Raw genomic sequence first — 17,500 nt, 5'->3', positions numbered from 1 at the left:
GCAGTCTAGTTTTCTATATTTTGGGGGCGTTTTTAATAAAACCATTATTCCACTCGCGCTTGTTGGATATGAGATGATTATAGCCAACTCGGCGCTACGCGCCTCGTTGGCTATCTATCATCTCATATCCAACGTACGCTCATGGAATAATTGTTAAATAAGAGTGCCAATGAGCAAAAACCTATACATGAATTGTGACGTGCGTGGAAAAGGAATGTGTTTTTTTAACATTTACAGTTGCTAGGTCATCTTTTTGGAAAGAATGAAAATGAGCTTTGCAGAGAATGCTATCAGTACAAAACTTCATTTTTGAAAATCTGAATCATTTATCGACTAGATGTCGAATACAACATTACTGTGTATGTTAGCAGTTATGCAATATCAGTGAGGATATTACATACAATGAACAAAACATAATGCCTAATAACTGTGTGAATTGAACTGTGAGAACACACTGGGGATTTCGGGATGGCACTTTGTAGTCGCGAGTGCTTTGACTGGATCTTCATTGAGTATTGTCCATCAGTTACCCTGAATATTCATGATTTATCGAGAAAAACTTAAGAGAACTTAAATCTGTAACGGTCCAAAATGTCAAATAGCGTGGATCTGGGAATATAGCAGACCTTTTGATGTTCTGTTTATGTCAAAACTTGTGATTGACTTGACATTTTATGGTCCTTAAGAAGTGTTAAAGTTGAATAATTTAACACTTACAATCGTTCGTTCATTGATTTAAGTCTCTTAAATTTCAATTAGTTACGACCAAAAGGCCCAGTCACAATGAAGTTAACATCAAAATTAAACCATTTATTTTGTGTGCGTGTTGAGAGTTGTATACCAATTAATAGCAGAAAGATACTGATAAAATGCCCTTACCTTACCTTACATAGCTGACGGCAAGAAGTTCGGTCTACTGCGTTTCGATCGCAACCGGTTTGAAAAACAAGAACTGCGGTGACGATAACAGAAAACACTGTAAGCCACATATTATGAGGTCTAATAATTCATCTTTTCAAAACCCGTTCTAAAAACGTCCCAATTAAAACCGAGCCGAACGTTTGCCAAAACTTTGCGTAAACTGTGACAACTGTTCTTTCACGTGTGCGACGACTGCATGATAAACGTGCATTTCCTAAAGAGCGAATTTAGTGCCTTGGTACGTCCATGTACACCAGTAGTGTGCGCAAGGCTAATACATGCATATAATATACTGCTAAAGGTTTGCAAAAAAATTCAGATTTCCCGAAAATGGCTGACTTTTTTCAGGAAAATTTCCAAAGGCCAAAAAATTAGGAAATACAAGTCGCCTTATAGCCCAACTGGTATGTATTGCAAGCTTAATTATCATAGATTAGTTCTATTAAAAGAAAACGCATTAAAAAAGGCTAAGATATATGGCAAGTTTTCCAAAATTTCGAAAACTGCGGTATTCCGAGAGTTTGCAAAGGTGAGATCAAGACAAAATCTTCGAAAATGGCTGATTTCTTAGGCAACCTTCCAAAGGCTAAAAAACCTAACAAAGAGAAGTCGCAAAATGGCCTACTTGCCATATATCGAAATCGTCACTATTATAGATTTTTCTATCCAGAATACCGCATTAAATAAAGCCTTAGATACGACTCCTACTTTTCCAAAAGTTTATTTATAAACTTCGCCAAAGACAATTTGGCAGGAGAGATGTCACAGAACTAATATTCCAATAACGAGACTCCTAAGTGTCGAAATTTGCTATTTTCCGAGACTTTGCATGGGGAGAACCAAGGCAAAATCTTCGAAAACGCCTTGGATTTTCCCAAAGAAACGCACCCTAAGTTGAATTAAAAGAACATGCAAATCCTTGCATTGAGAAATCACTCGATATTCATGCACCCAAATCTTCCACGTTGGCGTAAAGCTGTGTATTGTCGTAAATGTCCATGTTGATCAAGCTCTGTAAAGCGAAAAGAAACAACAACAACAACAACAATTATAAGCAGAGCACAAATTCTTAGAGGCTATGTTGATGTCCAACAAAAAATGGGCAGCCTTGCTGGTGTCCTTGAGTTAAACTCTTTTATTTTTGTTTTCTTTTTTTTAGGTTGAAAAAAGATGATAGTTGATAATGGCATGAGACCCAAGACAAAACGTTTCTGATCGATTTATTGATTGCAATTGAGATGGGATGAGGTACTGATAATATCATCTTTTAAATGACCCGTCAACAATGTTATGGTACCGTATAAAACAACAATTTTTGCTTAAGAAGACAGACACCTTATTATGATGTAGTAATTAAGGTGTCAAAAGCAACAGAAAACCCATCTAAAAACACCATACATTTTGAACAAGAACGCTTACATCTAAAAAACGAACTCAGTAACTCCAATTTTTTTTTGCTGTAAATTGATGGGCAGGCTAAAGTAAAACTCTTTGCAAATTAAATAAACAAAAACAAAACAATCTGGAGTGGATTCAGAACTACCTGAAATATCCCAGTTGTGAAGATAGCTCTGAATTGAATTTCTTTTTTTTTTAACTTTGCAAAGAGTTTCTATTTAGTCTACGAATTGCTCTCCAGTAACAGAAAAATGGGGCTCACCAAGTGCTTTTTGAGATCACCATTAAAGTGCTAAATCTAGGGGTTTTGATGAGTTGCATGTTGCTATGGTAACTTATAAAGTGACTCTATTAAGTGCATTTTGTTAAGCTATAGTTGCTTTTTTCATGAAACTATAACATAGATGCTTTGGTTATATAGCGCTACAGAGTCAGTCCTTAGAATAGTGCAGTTCCTTGAAAGTATTGGAACTGGTTTGAGCCTCCTAAAGATGATAATATGTGAACAAACGGATCAGAAAATTTGAGTTACTATTTTAATACTCAGCGCTCGGCTTAGATTCGCACCTTATGTTGATTTTCCATCTTTTTCAGCTTGTCTTTCAAATTAAGGAATGTTGGTCTGGCATTGGGATCTTCCAACCAGCAAGACATCATTATTTTGTACCTGCAAGGAATAGGACAGAGATTTTGACAAAGCATGTCATCTATGAAGGAAACAATGTATTAAAGACATACATTTGAACTGCGGGAATGAAACAAGTTAAGTCTTGAGATCATCACACTACTACGCTGGGATACTACGCTCCGTATCCCACAACCGCGCGCGGCCTTAGATTTCGTTTCCAAATTTCCTGCAGTATTTCCATGGCCAAAACTAAACAGATGATTCCGTGTCTCCCACATTTCCTGTTACTGAATGAACATTCAAGATGAAACCGCCGAGATCTAACCTTGCCTCTGCCATGTTGAATTCGGAAATAACATTCAAGGCCGCGCTTGGTTGTTGGATACGGCGTTAAAATTTTTCTCCCCAGTTTTCCGAATTACGTCACCAGATCACCTGCCAGATGGCTTGAGAGCTCAATTGATAGAGCACTTCAAGAGTATCACAGAAGTCATGGGTTCGAATCCCGTTCAAGACTGAATCTTTTAGGCCTTCCTTTCGTTACTACTATAGCAGCGTGCATAGCTCCAATGAGCTTAAAACTGAACTCGTTTCATCTATATTGTTATTACCCTTTGATCTTTTTGACCGATAGGAAGCTCGCTCACCTTTTTCATGGTGATCTCCTTCGAATGTGAGTGGCCAAAGGATACGTAATATGTCAAAAACGAGTGCGAGTGTTTCCTCGGGGGTTCCAAACACTGAGAAACAGATGAAAGCACGAAGCCGTACTTTTAATGTTTCGAGGTGTTTGGAACCCCGGATGAAACAAGAAGCACGAGTTTTTGAATGACTTCTCAACCTTATGAGTGTAATGTGATGATCTTTTGTTTTATCAGACAAGTGATAGTAATTTGTAAAGGAAATGAATATTCAATATTTGGATGGGTTTAAAAGGTAGAACGTTCGAATAAATTTACATAATAGGGCGTAATGGAGAGCGAATCAGAATCAAATCGTTTTCGCCTGCCAAAATCGTCTTCCCAATAAGTGATGCGGTTAACGAGGCCGTTCCAGTTTCAACTAAATATATATAAAAAAATTGGGCTGCGAACACTTTCGTGGAATGGCTGAGGTTATAGAAGAGAGGTACAAGTACCAGTTTTAGAATGCAGTGGACTATGAAATACACAAGGTTCAACCATTGAGTGCAAACATTGCTGAAATGGATGCTCTTTCGTTGAACTATTGGGTATCCAAATTCGTTTTAATCCTCTAGACGCTAACGATGAAAGGCACTACAAAAGTTTTATCTTAAATATTCGGGAAATTCAAAATGCATTGGGTGCTGATAGTTTACTTGTTTCTTTTTCCCCGAAGGTTTATTAGCATAAACGTTCATTAAAACTCAAACGTCTTGATCAGTGTTTTGATCATTTTTTGAACTAACTCGGACATTTCTTGATCTTTGGTTTCATTGGGTATCAAGATACATATGCACCTGACCACAATGGGGCACTCCGATTGGCTAAAATCCTTATGAATTATTAATGAGTTTGAGAAGGTTTTATCAGAACCAATTAAAGGCTGCTGTTATCATCCTCTCTGCATGATAACGGTTTGTTATGCAGCAATCAAGGGTTATAGTTACAATTCAATGTCCACGTGTTGTGGTTTGGGCATCCTGTATCCTTCTTGAAGCAAATCTGCAATTTTTCTGCCATCCATCCGAGGATAGGGTGATCCACCTCAAAAGAAAAGATCATTTTGCAGTTGTCATGGTGAACAGTCTGAAAATTAGATATACCATCTGCTCTACATTACTGAGAAATTTGGCCCTATATAATGTAAATTCGATACAAATCATCTCCCCATAAAAACTATATAGTTTTCTCAATTTTAAATGCCATCCGTAAGGTAGATGGCAATGACCTTAGTGATAGGCTTACCTATGGTGAAAATTTCGTAAAGAAGAACTCCAAAGCTCCATCTATAAAAATAATAAACAAGACTGAACGAGATATTTAATGTGCTTGCATCAATCACTTCATCAACCTTGTCTTTCTTCTTTTTTTTCTTCTTAGGACTGAAGGGTATAAGCATTGTTTTATAAAACAGAATTTGACAAGTTAAAGTCTCGTCATAGGTTCTAATATCAGTATTTATGCTGATGAGGAATTGTATTAATATCATTTTAATGCACCTTGAAGATAGTTTTAAATTCAAGAAAATATTCTTTCCTTTGAACATTTTATGTACTGTCACGACCTCGAGCCAATATTCAACAGCACGCCTTACCGCCCTCAGTTAGTAAGAGGTGAGTTATGCACTGTAAAATAAACTATATTGTTTAAAAAAAATTTTGAACTTGCGCCAGTAAGTCGCGGTGGTGTTAAGCGATGGTGTGAGTGCGAGAACTTACACATCACTCTTGGTTGTGTAAGTGCCATACATAAGAGCTTCGTATGCCGTCCATTTTACAGGAAGGCGGCCCTAGCGTTTGTAGAAAAAGGAATCACTTCAAATATTAATCATCATTCATAAAGATACAGTCCTCATGCTGAAAGAAGAAAAAAAACACATTAACATTCTTTCCTTACTTTTCCTCTTTTTACTAACAATCTGTCTCTGGGTTTTCAAGTCCTTAAATTATTTGCTTTATCATCGCCGCCATTTTGGTGCCTAAAGAGTTTTGGTAAGTTTTTTTCATTTATACCACCAGCTTGGGAAGGATATCAATTTCGGTAACGTGCTCCAAGTCAAGGATACAGACTCATCCACATCGAAAGCAGGTCTGCACATGTGAAACCCGACATTTCTTCCTGCCACCAACAAAGAACATGTTAACTTGGACAATAACGAATTGAATATTATAGTCTAAGGTATTTCAGAAATAAAATACTAGGAAGCTCTTAGAAAGTCGGGTAGTTTCGGATTTTCCTTACAGTTCTTGGTACTCTTTAAGTAGAACAAGATCAAGCTTTTTTCAATCTCCCACCTCTGCAGACCATTACTCCAATATTTTAACTCTTTAAAAGAGCTTTACCTAACATGCAAGTTTTTCATTTTGTTGAATCGCCGCACACGGTTTGAAAGATACAAACACAGGTCATTTTTACATTACTCGCTTATGAACATGTTTACTTTTTCTAGATTGAATAGGGTAAAAGAAAAGCAAGTTTCCTTTTGCGATGCAGTCTGTGCTCCGCTCTCTTGGTAATTTCTCACTATACCTTCGTCTTCCTTTCATAAACGTTTTCCCGTTGCACATCTCTGGCCATTCCAAAGTCTGTCACTTTACAAGTTTCTCTTTCACCAACCAGCACATTACGAGCGGCAAGATCTCTATGAATGATCTACGGTAGAACACGGTGATATTGAGGTGGGACTTTGTTACAGTACCTACATGAATCACTTTTGAAACTTTATAACGCTACTATGGTGAAATTCCACACGTCATCCTAGAGAAAAGCTGATTTACTAGATAATGGGCCTAGTTAATGGGAATCATAAGTAGACAGAGCAGTAGGTCGATACAGGGTGTCTTGTAGCTTGGAAACTGAATAATTGATTACAACAGTTGAGAGAATCTCTTCATGTGAAAAGTGGTTATGTGATGTTACTCACTGAAAACCTCGTGGTTGCTTTGGTTAAGGCCTGGTACAGTTATGAGAGAGCTGTACTTTCTTTGAATTGCTTAACTTGAATTTCCTGAAGGAAGTCATTTCGTTTCATTAGCCCTTTACCAAGAGAGTTTCATTATAAGAAAAAATAGTTGCCTTGGCACTCGTTTCTAAGGCCAAATAGCGCTTGCTAGAACTGTAAATTATCTGAAAGGATAAGCCAACTTACAGATCTTGAAGAAAGGTATTTCATTCCATCAGCGATTTGCCAAGCAAATTTCATCAGCTGTTGTGACGTCAGACTTGTTTGGGGTTTGATATCTGGATCTTTGTAGTAGGTGTCTTGCAAACCACGGCTCTTTCTCAGGTAACCCAAGAGATCACCATAGGGGACATATTCTATCAACACCAACAATGGCTCTGCAAATGACGAGATAGGCCAATTGTAAGCGGCCCTGAATGCATTCCTTAAGCGCATTCAACAAAGCTGTCTGATACTGTAAAAATATAAATTTTACATCTCCTCCTTAAATAGCTTTCCTCAGCTAGCTGACAAAACGTCATTTGCACAGAAATAGGGACCTCAAAAACCCACTCAAATGAAGATTTGGCGAATAACCTTTTATCAGACTTTTGAAACACCTTAAAACGTAGCCAAGTACACTTTGATAAAGCTGTGAGTATTTTGGATAAAATTGTCAGTTTCGGTTTGGATATAATATGATGTTAAGAATTATGTCAATACCAGATTATTCCTCCCATTGGAGTACATCTTCCATCTGCACAATTCTTCACATCATACTCAGCCTCATCCAGTGACTGTAACTAATTAATGTCATTGAACGGCACTATGTGTACTGATAGCTTACCTGATTGAGTTACGCAGCCCATTAGTTTAATGACATGTGGATGTGGTTTCAAGGTCTTCATCACTTCAAGCTCTGATAATAAGTCTTTCTTATCTGACTCAGGAGCGCTAGCTGTGAAAGACCGAAAAAGAAACTTAATTGGTTTCGTAGGGCTGACTTTTTGCAGCAAAAAAAACCTCTTGAACCATCGCGGAAAAAAGGATGAACACTTTTTTCTCGCCGTGCATATCCACTTGCAAGGACGCAAAAAGAATTCACCGTAAACCAAATTTAACTATGTCAATTTTGAAAACGAGACAAGATTGTGCAATGGATATTTTCAGTACAGTTCACTGTTTATGCAATGATCACAGAAATTGCAACTACAAAGCCATCATTTTAATCGTGTCTGAAGACTCATCTACTAACCCTTCAACATTTTCACTGCCACCAGTGTTTTCTGAGGCATTCCTCGGAGACCATCCGCTGTTGCCTTGGCAACTTGACCAAAAGCACCTTTTCCAATAATCTTCTCAACGGTCACATGATGTTTGGGAATTTCCCACGAGCGTGTAGAAGGATTAAGAGGCGCGTACTGACCCCCTTGCAAGTCATTGGGTGGGGTGGGCCGCTGGCATCCAACACTTCCCATTTCCATCGAATGCTAAAAAAGAATTTAAAGAATTCAACAATAGTCTCCGTTTCGTAAAAGACGATAAGAGTGAAAGTGGGAAATGCTCATCATACAAGCATACCGTGTTTCCCGGTGCATTGTCATATGATGACTCTTGATAAGGCCTTTATAAAAAAAAGGAGGAAAATAAGGGAAAAAAAGAACAACAACAACAAAAACGAAAGAAATGAAGAAGTAAAGAAAGAAAGAAAGAAAGAGAATAAAAGAAAGGAAAAGAGAAAGAAAAAATAAATAAAGCAAGGATATGCATCAAAGGTTACTTTTTGAAGTCAATTTTAATCATAAAACGAAACTTAAATAATGATGAATAAACCACGAATTGGCGTTTATTTGCCCCAGTATAATTTATTGTATATTTTATTTTAACTTATTCTTCTTATAATTATTATTCTCGTCATCATCATTATCATTATTATCATCACAATAGTTATTATCATGGCAGTATATACACATCTGGATGCCGATCCTTCTCACTCAGGCTAGGCGTTGACCGTGGCTAGCCTAAGTCTTATTTACATGCCAAAAATACGTGAAATTGCTAATCTGATATAAAAGGGAAAAAAAGTCACATAAAATCAATGTTCTAAATAAATAATAAATAATACATTATAAAAAACTATACGAGTTCTATAAGTAGCTCGCTGGCGGCTTGTGCGGGAGTTCTAAGCTAACTAAGAACCTTAAAGGTTCTGGCGATGTTCAGACCGGCGCTGAGGACAGCTTCCTGCATCTGACGGAGGACTTCTCTACCTCTCTTTACACCTAACAATTCTCTAACACTCCTTTCAACGTTCTTAGAGTATCCCCCTAAGACATCTACAATTAAGTTGACTTGGCGTATCTCGAATCCAGGGTTGTTGTTATTATTATTATTATTATTATTATTATTATTATTATTATTATTATTATTATTATTATTATTATTATTATGGCAGTATACAAACTTCTGGATCCCCAGACCTGTAAGACCTTAATAGAACTTAATTCTTGGAGGATTAGCCATGATGTCACGTGACAATACGCCATAACTTTTTGTTGTCATATTATGAAACAATGCAATACAGTACATACTTAACTGACCACTCCCCATAGGGGCTTTTTAGGGCCAATGAAACAATCACGACAGGATAAAACATTCAACACAAACTGTTAAGAATCCCATCTGGCTAGTTGGTTATTTACAAGTGCAGCTGTGCATTTTGAACCAGGGACTGCCAGGAACAAATTAAACCAGTGGTGAAAACGTGTCTTGAACCCGGGATCCCCGGATCTCAAGGCAAGCGCTCTAACCACTGGGCCGCACTGCCTTTTTCAAACAAGCAACAGTGTTACTTCTACAGCCAGTAAATAAAATCTTTTAGATAGAACACATCCCCCATATGTCTAAAAAGATCAACTTTTGTAGTCACTTTATAGAGATCAAGCTGCCTTTAGTAAATAACCCATGAAAAGGTATCATGTGATGTATAACGTCAAATAATGTCCAATCGTATCATGCCCGGGTGAAATTGGGTCATTTACCGCTGGGAGTGAGAGAAACAAATATAAGACACTAAGTGCAAATAGCTCTTGATTACCTTTTCTGTCCTCCAATTCCTAGAAAACAAATGGTAGAAAGAACATTAACAATCTAGTAGTCACTTAGCATATTTTATTTATATTATTAGCTCATAGTTACTTCCAATTAGTAGTCTACAGTCATCTTACATTATTAGTATTAATATATTTATATTTTATATTGTCACTATTTAGGGATATTTGTTGTAATGCGCATTTGAAAACTTAAAAGTTGATACTTGCGCAATATAAATGAATAAAGTTATAAAGTTAGAAAACTGATGGTGATATGGTCATATTCTATTGACCCCTCAGGAGCGTGAGTCTGAATAACCTACGGAAAGTCAACAAAACTTGCCTGTTGATAATTGTAAGCACAATAATCTGGAAAAACGTTGTCCCGTCTGCATTGGAAGCTTTTGTGGAACCGGATTTTAAGAATAAATTTGCCATACGCATTTTTGATTATTTTGAAGCAAACCAATTCAAGCGTACCCTTCCCATCCAAGGCAGGTCATAATACCTAACTTCCCAAACTTTCATACGGCAAAATTTGCGATGAGAGTACATGTGTTAATGTAAACAAATATTGAGAAAAAATAAACCCATGAAACCCATGCCTGTAAAATTTCTTCTTCCAGGTTAACATCTACCGAACGTTTACTAACTCATGTTCTTGCAACAAATTCTCAGTCTCTCATTGTTTTCCCCGCTTGTTGGCAACAAACCATTAATTTCCTTCTCTCCCCTCAATCTCAACACCTGGAACAGGCTTACTTTCTCTTGAGGATAAAACATTAACAGGATCCCAAAGTCACTCAGGAAAGTGGAACAATGTACCAACACTGAGCAAGGCGACCAATCGGAAGTTGGCTTTGTTCAAAGAACACTGAACTTGAGTTCAAACCCAGACTATTCGCAAACATTCTATGTCGTAAATCCACCCTGCAGAAGGTGCAGCATTTTGTAAGGAGATTTGCATAAGCTTTTTTTTTGTTACTCTTTTCAAAGGAAAAATAAACCATGTTGTTCTTCTTCCAAGTCAAGTTTCACAACTTTTGACCACAAACTCAGTGACACGTTCAAGGACATATTGTTCGCAAAGATCAGCCTGCAGAATTCCCGTTGTTGCTTCGAGAATTAAACATCTAAATTGATTGGATCCCTTTAGGACGCAGCTCTTTTGTTTTTAGAGTTAGGTTCATTGTTTCTTTTTTATCGTTCTTTGTGTCCATTGTTTTCTGAACCAATCCCGAGAGCCGTTGTAATAGCTGCGTACTGACCTTGAAAATTGGCAGTACCGGGTTGCTGTGAAAACCGTGGCTACTGAGGCGGAGGCAGTAAACACGAACTCCAAAATTAAACAACATTTATGATGATTAATACAAAGTGATAGTTACCTCTTCTATGCAGCCAAATAATATAAACAATAAGACCAACAATGATCGCAATGAGTATACCGATCACAATGACGAAAGTGGTGCAGCTACATTTCTCAACTGAAAAAGGAAATATATCACAAGCAGATGACTCAACGCCCTTTGATTTTGCACTATTAAACGTAGACTTAGAATACAAAAATAAATTAGTTATTCTTTGACTCCGTTACGGAGTGTCTTTCACAATGGAACTGGTATATTACCAAGGGCATGTGCAGTAAAGAGAAATGACTCACATTGCTGTTTGCCGTTGTTTTCTCGGAAACTTGACGAAAATAGGTCGTCCATCTGAATGAAGTACTTATTTCTTTGTCTGATTAAGATTGTTGGTTGCAACTGCAGAATTTAGATTCACACAGGGCCACTACACACAAATTAGTCAGGAGCTTTTCGAGAACGAAATATGGGACAATGGGCACTTTCTTTATTTCTTGCTTTTCGTGGCAAATAACTAAATTGTGAACATGAACGATGCCCTGTGGCTGGTTAAACGATACTCATTATCGCCAACAGGTGACAGTCTCAACACAGGCGCCCCATGCTCAGTGTAAGAGAATATAAGGATTTGTATGGGAAGACAAGACCTGAGACCTGAGAAGATAATTTTACGAAAAACTTCTTAATTAACTAAAAGGCCTAACCTACTTGCCATTCTGGGTCGCTTCCTTCCTGTGAGGTTTTTTTTGCTGATTTGAGCCATTATCAGTTCCTCGGTTGTCAACGGTTATAGTTAAATACCAACGCTGAACACTCAATTCTCACGCGCCCACCAAATGCAGTCAAATATTCCTGGTTAAAAAATTCCCACAGTTAAAATTTCCCGTAGAATTCGAGGGCAAAGGTTTTTCCTAGCCGCGCAATTGAAGCCCTGCGAGCGGCATCAGGAGGCTGTTAGTGTCCCAAACGAATCAATAAAACAACGAAAAAGACCCTCTTTAACAATCAAAGCCACACGGCGACCGTTGAGTTTCCGCTTGGTTACGACTCTTTGATTGTGGCTTGGTAAGTCTTTGTTTGTCTTTGTTTGTCGTCCCTGACGACGTTATCAAACGACAAGAAAAGAGTCGTAACCAAGCGGAAACTCAACGGTCGCCGTGTGGTGTTGATTGTTAAAGAGAGTCTTTTTCATCACCTTATGGATTCGTTAGGGACACTAAAAGCCGGGAATATTTTAATCAGGAATATTTGACTGAATTTGGTGGGCTCGTGAGAATTGAGCGTTCAGCCTTGGTATTTTACTATAACCGTTGACAACCGAGAACTGATAATGGCTCAATTCACGTCGAATCTGCAAAAAATACTCACAGGAAGGAAGCAACCTACAATGGCAGTAAGGTTAGGCATTTTAATTGATAATTTTTGCGCAAGGTCTCAGGTCTCAGGTCTCGTCTCCCCATATAAATCCTTATATTCCCTTCACACTGAGTTTGGGGTGCCTGTGGTCTCAAGAGTACAGGTATTATAAATGAATCTGGTGCATCTGGTGCGTGACGTGTAGTTCAGGAAACGAATGATAAAGCAAAACGCTTATAACTGCGCTCTAAGAGACTTATTTACTTCCTAGAAAGCAATTGAGATTTCCTTTGTTACGAATGAAATATGAACTGGATCTTCTCTTGCTTTTCGGGTAGAAACAGGACTAATATTTTTAAAACTACAACCTCACTTTTGAGTTTAAGGGACATGTTTCGATGTTTCAAACATCATCATCAGCGCTAGGCATAGTGAGTGTCACATTAGCTTTTTTGCAAGATAATCCATATAATTATATATATATAACTATCAATGCAATTATTCTTTGTAGATTAAATGTTCGTTACAAGCATATAAATTCAAACTAACCAATAATTTTATAGAAAACACAACTGACATAACGGTAAAAGTTTAATAGTGTAACGCTAAACTAACATGATCAACTTGCTTGTTGAGTTCGAGTTTTAACCGCTCAATGTGGAAGCTCTCCTTGATTTTAATTGATAGAAAGAGATAGTATTATCAATAATTTTGAAGGAAGATACATCACAATTATCCTGGCAATTTTTGGAAAAACTAAGATGCTTGAAAATATGAGAATTTTTATCCCACAAAAGATGTTCATTTACAGGTGTGTAAAAATGCCTGTTGGTTTCACCAACGTAGCGAGAACCACAGCCCTCACAAGTTAATTTGTACATAAAGGATTTTACTCCAGATTCTCTCAAATCACTTGTTGTGAACAACTTTTCTTGTGCAGGTTGTGGTGCTCATGACGTTGGTGAAACCAACAGGCATTTTTATACACGTGTAAATGAGAACCTTTTTCGGGATTATAATTCTCATATTTTCAAGCATCTTGGTTTTACCAAAAATTGTCAGGATAATTGTGATATCTCTTGCTTCAAAATTATTGATAATGGTATCTCTTTCTAACAACTTAAAATCAAGGAGAGCTTCCATATTGAGGGGTTGAAACCCGAACTAAACAAAAGAGTTGATCATGTCAGTTTACCATTACACTTTTAAACTTTTACCGTTACGTCAGTTGTGTTTTCTTTAAAATTATTGGTTAGTTTGAATTTATATGCTTGTAACGAACATTTAATCTACAAAGAATCATTGCATTGATAGTTATATATATAATTATATGGATTATCTTGCAAAAATGCTAATGTGACACTCACTGGCTAGCGCTGATGATGATGATGTTTGAAACATCGAAACATGTTCCTTAAACTAAAAAGTGTGGTTGTATTTTTAAAAATATAAGTAACGCTTGTGCTATCAAGACCCTTTGGAAAAACATAACTAAATCGAAATTGAAGCTTTTAAAAAATCATACCATCTGCTTTTGTAGTAGTTTTGTCTGTGGGCGACGTGGCTGGAGTTTTTATGACTGGTGGAACTCCAATGATCGACGATGCATTGACATTTAATGCTCCAAGCCTTCCATCCACAATAGCATTTCGAATTGTGGAAATTATATGGTCTTCTGCAACCTCAATGTTGAACCTCAAGACCAACTCAAAGATCAGGCTTCCACATCTACAACCGTAAATGTTAGACATTCGTATAGTAATGCTATTTTAAAATGAAGTCAACTTTTACCAGCCCGGTGGTGATGATTGCGCCATCGATATACATTCACGTTTTTTCTAACTATGTGCTATTAGTATAATTACAAAGGTGATTATTAAAAATTCTCTGCGCTGATTTGGTGCACTTGAACTGATTATTGTACGATAATCATCTATTAAGTCTTTTTTTAATTTTCTAAATGGCCGCAAGCCGTTTTGTCAAGGTGAGAGACGAAGAAATTGATTCTTTTAAAGAAAATTCATATTTTTCAAATAATCACCTATGTAACTATACTAAAACAGTTATTCACCTCGCCATCGGCAAATAATTGTTAAATATTATCCAGCCGTCCAGGTCAGAACTTGACATCGTTATCATCATCACGTTGTTAGAACTCATCATCATCATCGTCAGTAAATACATTGATACTTCACATCAACCAGTCCAATGGCTTTCACAAACGAGAGGGGCACATTTTGAGTACAACGCCGTTTTTAACAACACAGTGTAGAATACAAAAACTCGTAACAGCAATGCAGGTACAAAAATAATTTTGTGATAAAGGAAGAAAAACTATCCATCTTTTACAAGGGGTTTCTGTACGTTTTTGCACGACTGTGATCTACTGAAGTGTTTTACCACTAGAGACTTGGAAGAAAAAAGCCTCCAAAGTTCAGCTCACTTTTTAGAACTTTGTATGGAAAATAAAACATTCGCAATTTGCGTGTGATATTGAAAGTTTTCGTAAAATGATCTCAAAGATTCCTCACCTGACATCTATTAGTTTTGCACCAGTGTAGCTTTGAATATTGGCGAAGACCTTGACCAACTAAAATCATAACCATTTATGTTAATGCAAAAAATTGCTGTTAATTTTACTGTGCCGGGAGGAGAAATTGACAATTGGTAGCAATGAATCGCCCACGACGTAGCCCTTGTAAGAAAGTTATCGTTCTTTAAACCATCGAGGGCTTGTTAAGACTTGAACTAGTTATTTGTAATCGAGCCGATTTTTTGAAAGATTTGTAATATTGCATACCACAAAATGAAAGGTATAATCACAATTACAGGCGCCAATTTATAGCTTTTTTTTTCACCCACAACAACAATAATTAACGACTATTCACCACTAGCCACAGACGCTGAGGTGAATACTTGCTTTAGTGTATACTAAAACAGTGAAATAATACAGCACAAAAAGATGATTTAAACTCATTTATTCCTGCAAATATTACAACAATTTCGGACGCAAATTCCGCGCGAATTGCTCGGAGGTGAATAGCAAAGGATATCCGGAGTTTGAGTAGCCAATCAGCGTGCGCGTTCAACGCCATCCACTGTTTTAGTTTATACTAGTGATCAATAGTCCAGGTAAAAACGTGTATAGGTATTTAATAAAGGGCTGGAGAACGGCATAGAGCAAATTAAACAACTAACCTCATGCTTTTGTCACAACAATTTCATGCTATGTTTTAAAGTGACACGGCCATCGTTGGGACCGTGCCGACCCGGACACTAGTTAACTGATACTTTTGAAAAGAGTCTACCTCAACCCGAAATCAAATTTTGCGCGTGGAGTTTATCTGCTTGAAATCTGTTTCAGTCCTCTCGGGTTTTCAATGGATTTTAAGTCTATAACTGAAAAGCTGTTTTGTTTTATACTTTTATTCATCCTACGTGATTATTTAAAGGGGTGGTTCATTACTAATACCACAACGTTTTGTGAAAAGATGAGAGTCATTTTGAACTGGTCGGTATTAGATATAACTCCTTCCTTTTTGTAAGGAAGGAAGGAAGGAAGGGTATTTTGCCGAAAACGCAGTCGAGAGAGATCAACTATTCGAAATTAATTTTCTGTCACGCACCGTGGTGTGGCGGCGTCGGCCAGCCAAGTTTATTTCACGACTGTACCTGCACACGAGATCTGACGGGAGGCTGTTCAACCTTGCCACACTGAGAGCAAGGACCAAAGTACGTAAGAACACCATCAGAGACCTGGTGTTCGCTGATGACGGTGCCGTCACTTCACGTACTGAGCAAGAGCTTCAGGAACTCGTGAACAGGTTCTCTAAAGCCTGCAAAGACTTCGGGCAAACGATTAGCCTCAAAAAGACCAACGTGCTAGCCCAGGGTGTGGAAACGCCACCTGTCACCACCATCGACAACTACGAACTCGGTGTTGTACACCAGTTCACCTACCTTGGGTCCGCAATCAGTGACAACCTATCATTCGATGCTGATGAGATCAACCAACGCATCGGGAAGGCCGCAACAACACTTGATCGGCACACCACACATGTCTGGGAGAACCCCAAGCTCACAATCACGACCAAGATGGCAGTATACAATGCCTGTATCATCAGCACTCTGCTGTACGGCAGCGAGGCTTGGACTACGCAATGCAGGAGCAGAGACTAAACAGTTTCCACACGCGCTGCCTCCGCCGCATCCTCAACATCAAGTGGAGCGATGAAGTGCCAAACGTTGGTCATGAGGTCCTCGCATGCGCTTGGCTTCCCCGCGATGTTTACGCTGCTGAGACAATGCAGGCCGTGCAGGCTGTGCTGGCTGTGCCGGATGGAAGACGGCCGGATTCCAAAGGACATCCTGTACGGCGAGCTAGTCTCTGGTACACTGAGACCTTTTGGCCGACCCAAGCTGCGCTATAAAGATGTCAGCAAGCGCGACATGAGAGCTCTGGACTTCAACACCGAGAGCTGGGAGTGCACAGCAGCTGACCGTAGCAGATGGCGGAGTGTGCTGAAGAAACAGTTGAAGATGTCCAAAGAGAAAATCCAGAACCTGGCAGAGGACAAGAGAGCCAGACGGAAGGGGCGCACACCTGGAAACAACCGGCGACCACTCATACCTGCATCCACTGTGGCACAGTTTGTCGCTCCCGAATTGGCCTCACCAGTCACAGCTGAAGCTGTTCCACCCGTGGAACTACCGTGGCATCCAGCTAGGGAGCATTATCATCCATGGTCGATACTGACCGACTGAGGACTACTACTAAGAATAATTCACGTATAAATGTCTCATCAAATCAATTCCTATTGGTGTCGAAGACGTACAATAATCTTGAACAAATTCGCTAAATTTGCTACTAGTAATAGTTTTCGCTACATCTGCCCACACCTAACATAATATGGATGGCAGTTGAGGTATTTTCCAATTATGTTGTGGAGCACATTGTGATGTCTTCATATTATGCTACGTGTAATTCAGTAGGTAGGTAAATAAAAGTGAAAGATGCAAGGAGCTTTCACCTTCTGAAAGCACAAGTGATATTAATCCTTAATTTTACGAGGACCAATTGCAATTGCTTGTTAATAACATAGAGGGCAAAATATTTCTTC

General features: G+C 38.3%; 1 protein-coding gene across 2 annotated transcripts in view; it reads right to left on the bottom strand.

The window, feature by feature from the left end:
• The window catches only part of LOC137982360 (proto-oncogene tyrosine-protein kinase receptor Ret-like), a 43,592-nt gene that overhangs the window by 2,604 nt on the left and 23,488 nt on the right, over positions 1–17,500 (bottom strand). For both annotated transcript variants that reach the window (XM_068829463.1, XM_068829464.1), the window contains 14 exons: positions 14,912–14,970; positions 13,906–14,108; positions 11,049–11,147; positions 9,669–9,687; positions 8,153–8,195; positions 7,827–8,061; positions 7,419–7,529; positions 6,779–6,969; positions 6,160–6,282; positions 5,349–5,419; positions 4,876–4,916; positions 4,578–4,674; positions 2,887–2,986; positions 1–1,933 (listed from right to left, as the gene is read on the bottom strand). The exon at positions 1–1,933 is cut by the window's left edge. In XM_068829463.1, coding sequence (XP_068685564.1) covers positions 1,865–1,933; positions 2,887–2,986; positions 4,578–4,674; positions 4,876–4,916; positions 5,349–5,419; positions 6,160–6,282; positions 6,779–6,969; positions 7,419–7,529; positions 7,827–8,061; positions 8,153–8,195; positions 9,669–9,687; positions 11,049–11,147; positions 13,906–14,108; positions 14,912–14,970 — 1,461 coding nt within the window. In that variant the 3' untranslated portion in view covers positions 1–1,864. The remainder of the gene's footprint in view (positions 1,934–2,886; positions 2,987–4,577; positions 4,675–4,875; positions 4,917–5,348; positions 5,420–6,159; positions 6,283–6,778; positions 6,970–7,418; positions 7,530–7,826; positions 8,062–8,152; positions 8,196–9,668; positions 9,688–11,048; positions 11,148–13,905; positions 14,109–14,911; positions 14,971–17,500) is intronic.

The sequence above is a fragment of the Montipora foliosa genome, chromosome 13 (genome assembly GCF_036669935.1).
Source record: "Montipora foliosa isolate CH-2021 chromosome 13, ASM3666993v2, whole genome shotgun sequence".
Lineage (NCBI taxonomy): Eukaryota > Metazoa > Cnidaria > Anthozoa > Scleractinia > Acroporidae > Montipora > Montipora foliosa.
Note: the sequence above shows the minus strand (reverse complement) of the source record. Positions and strands in the feature narration are given on the sequence as shown.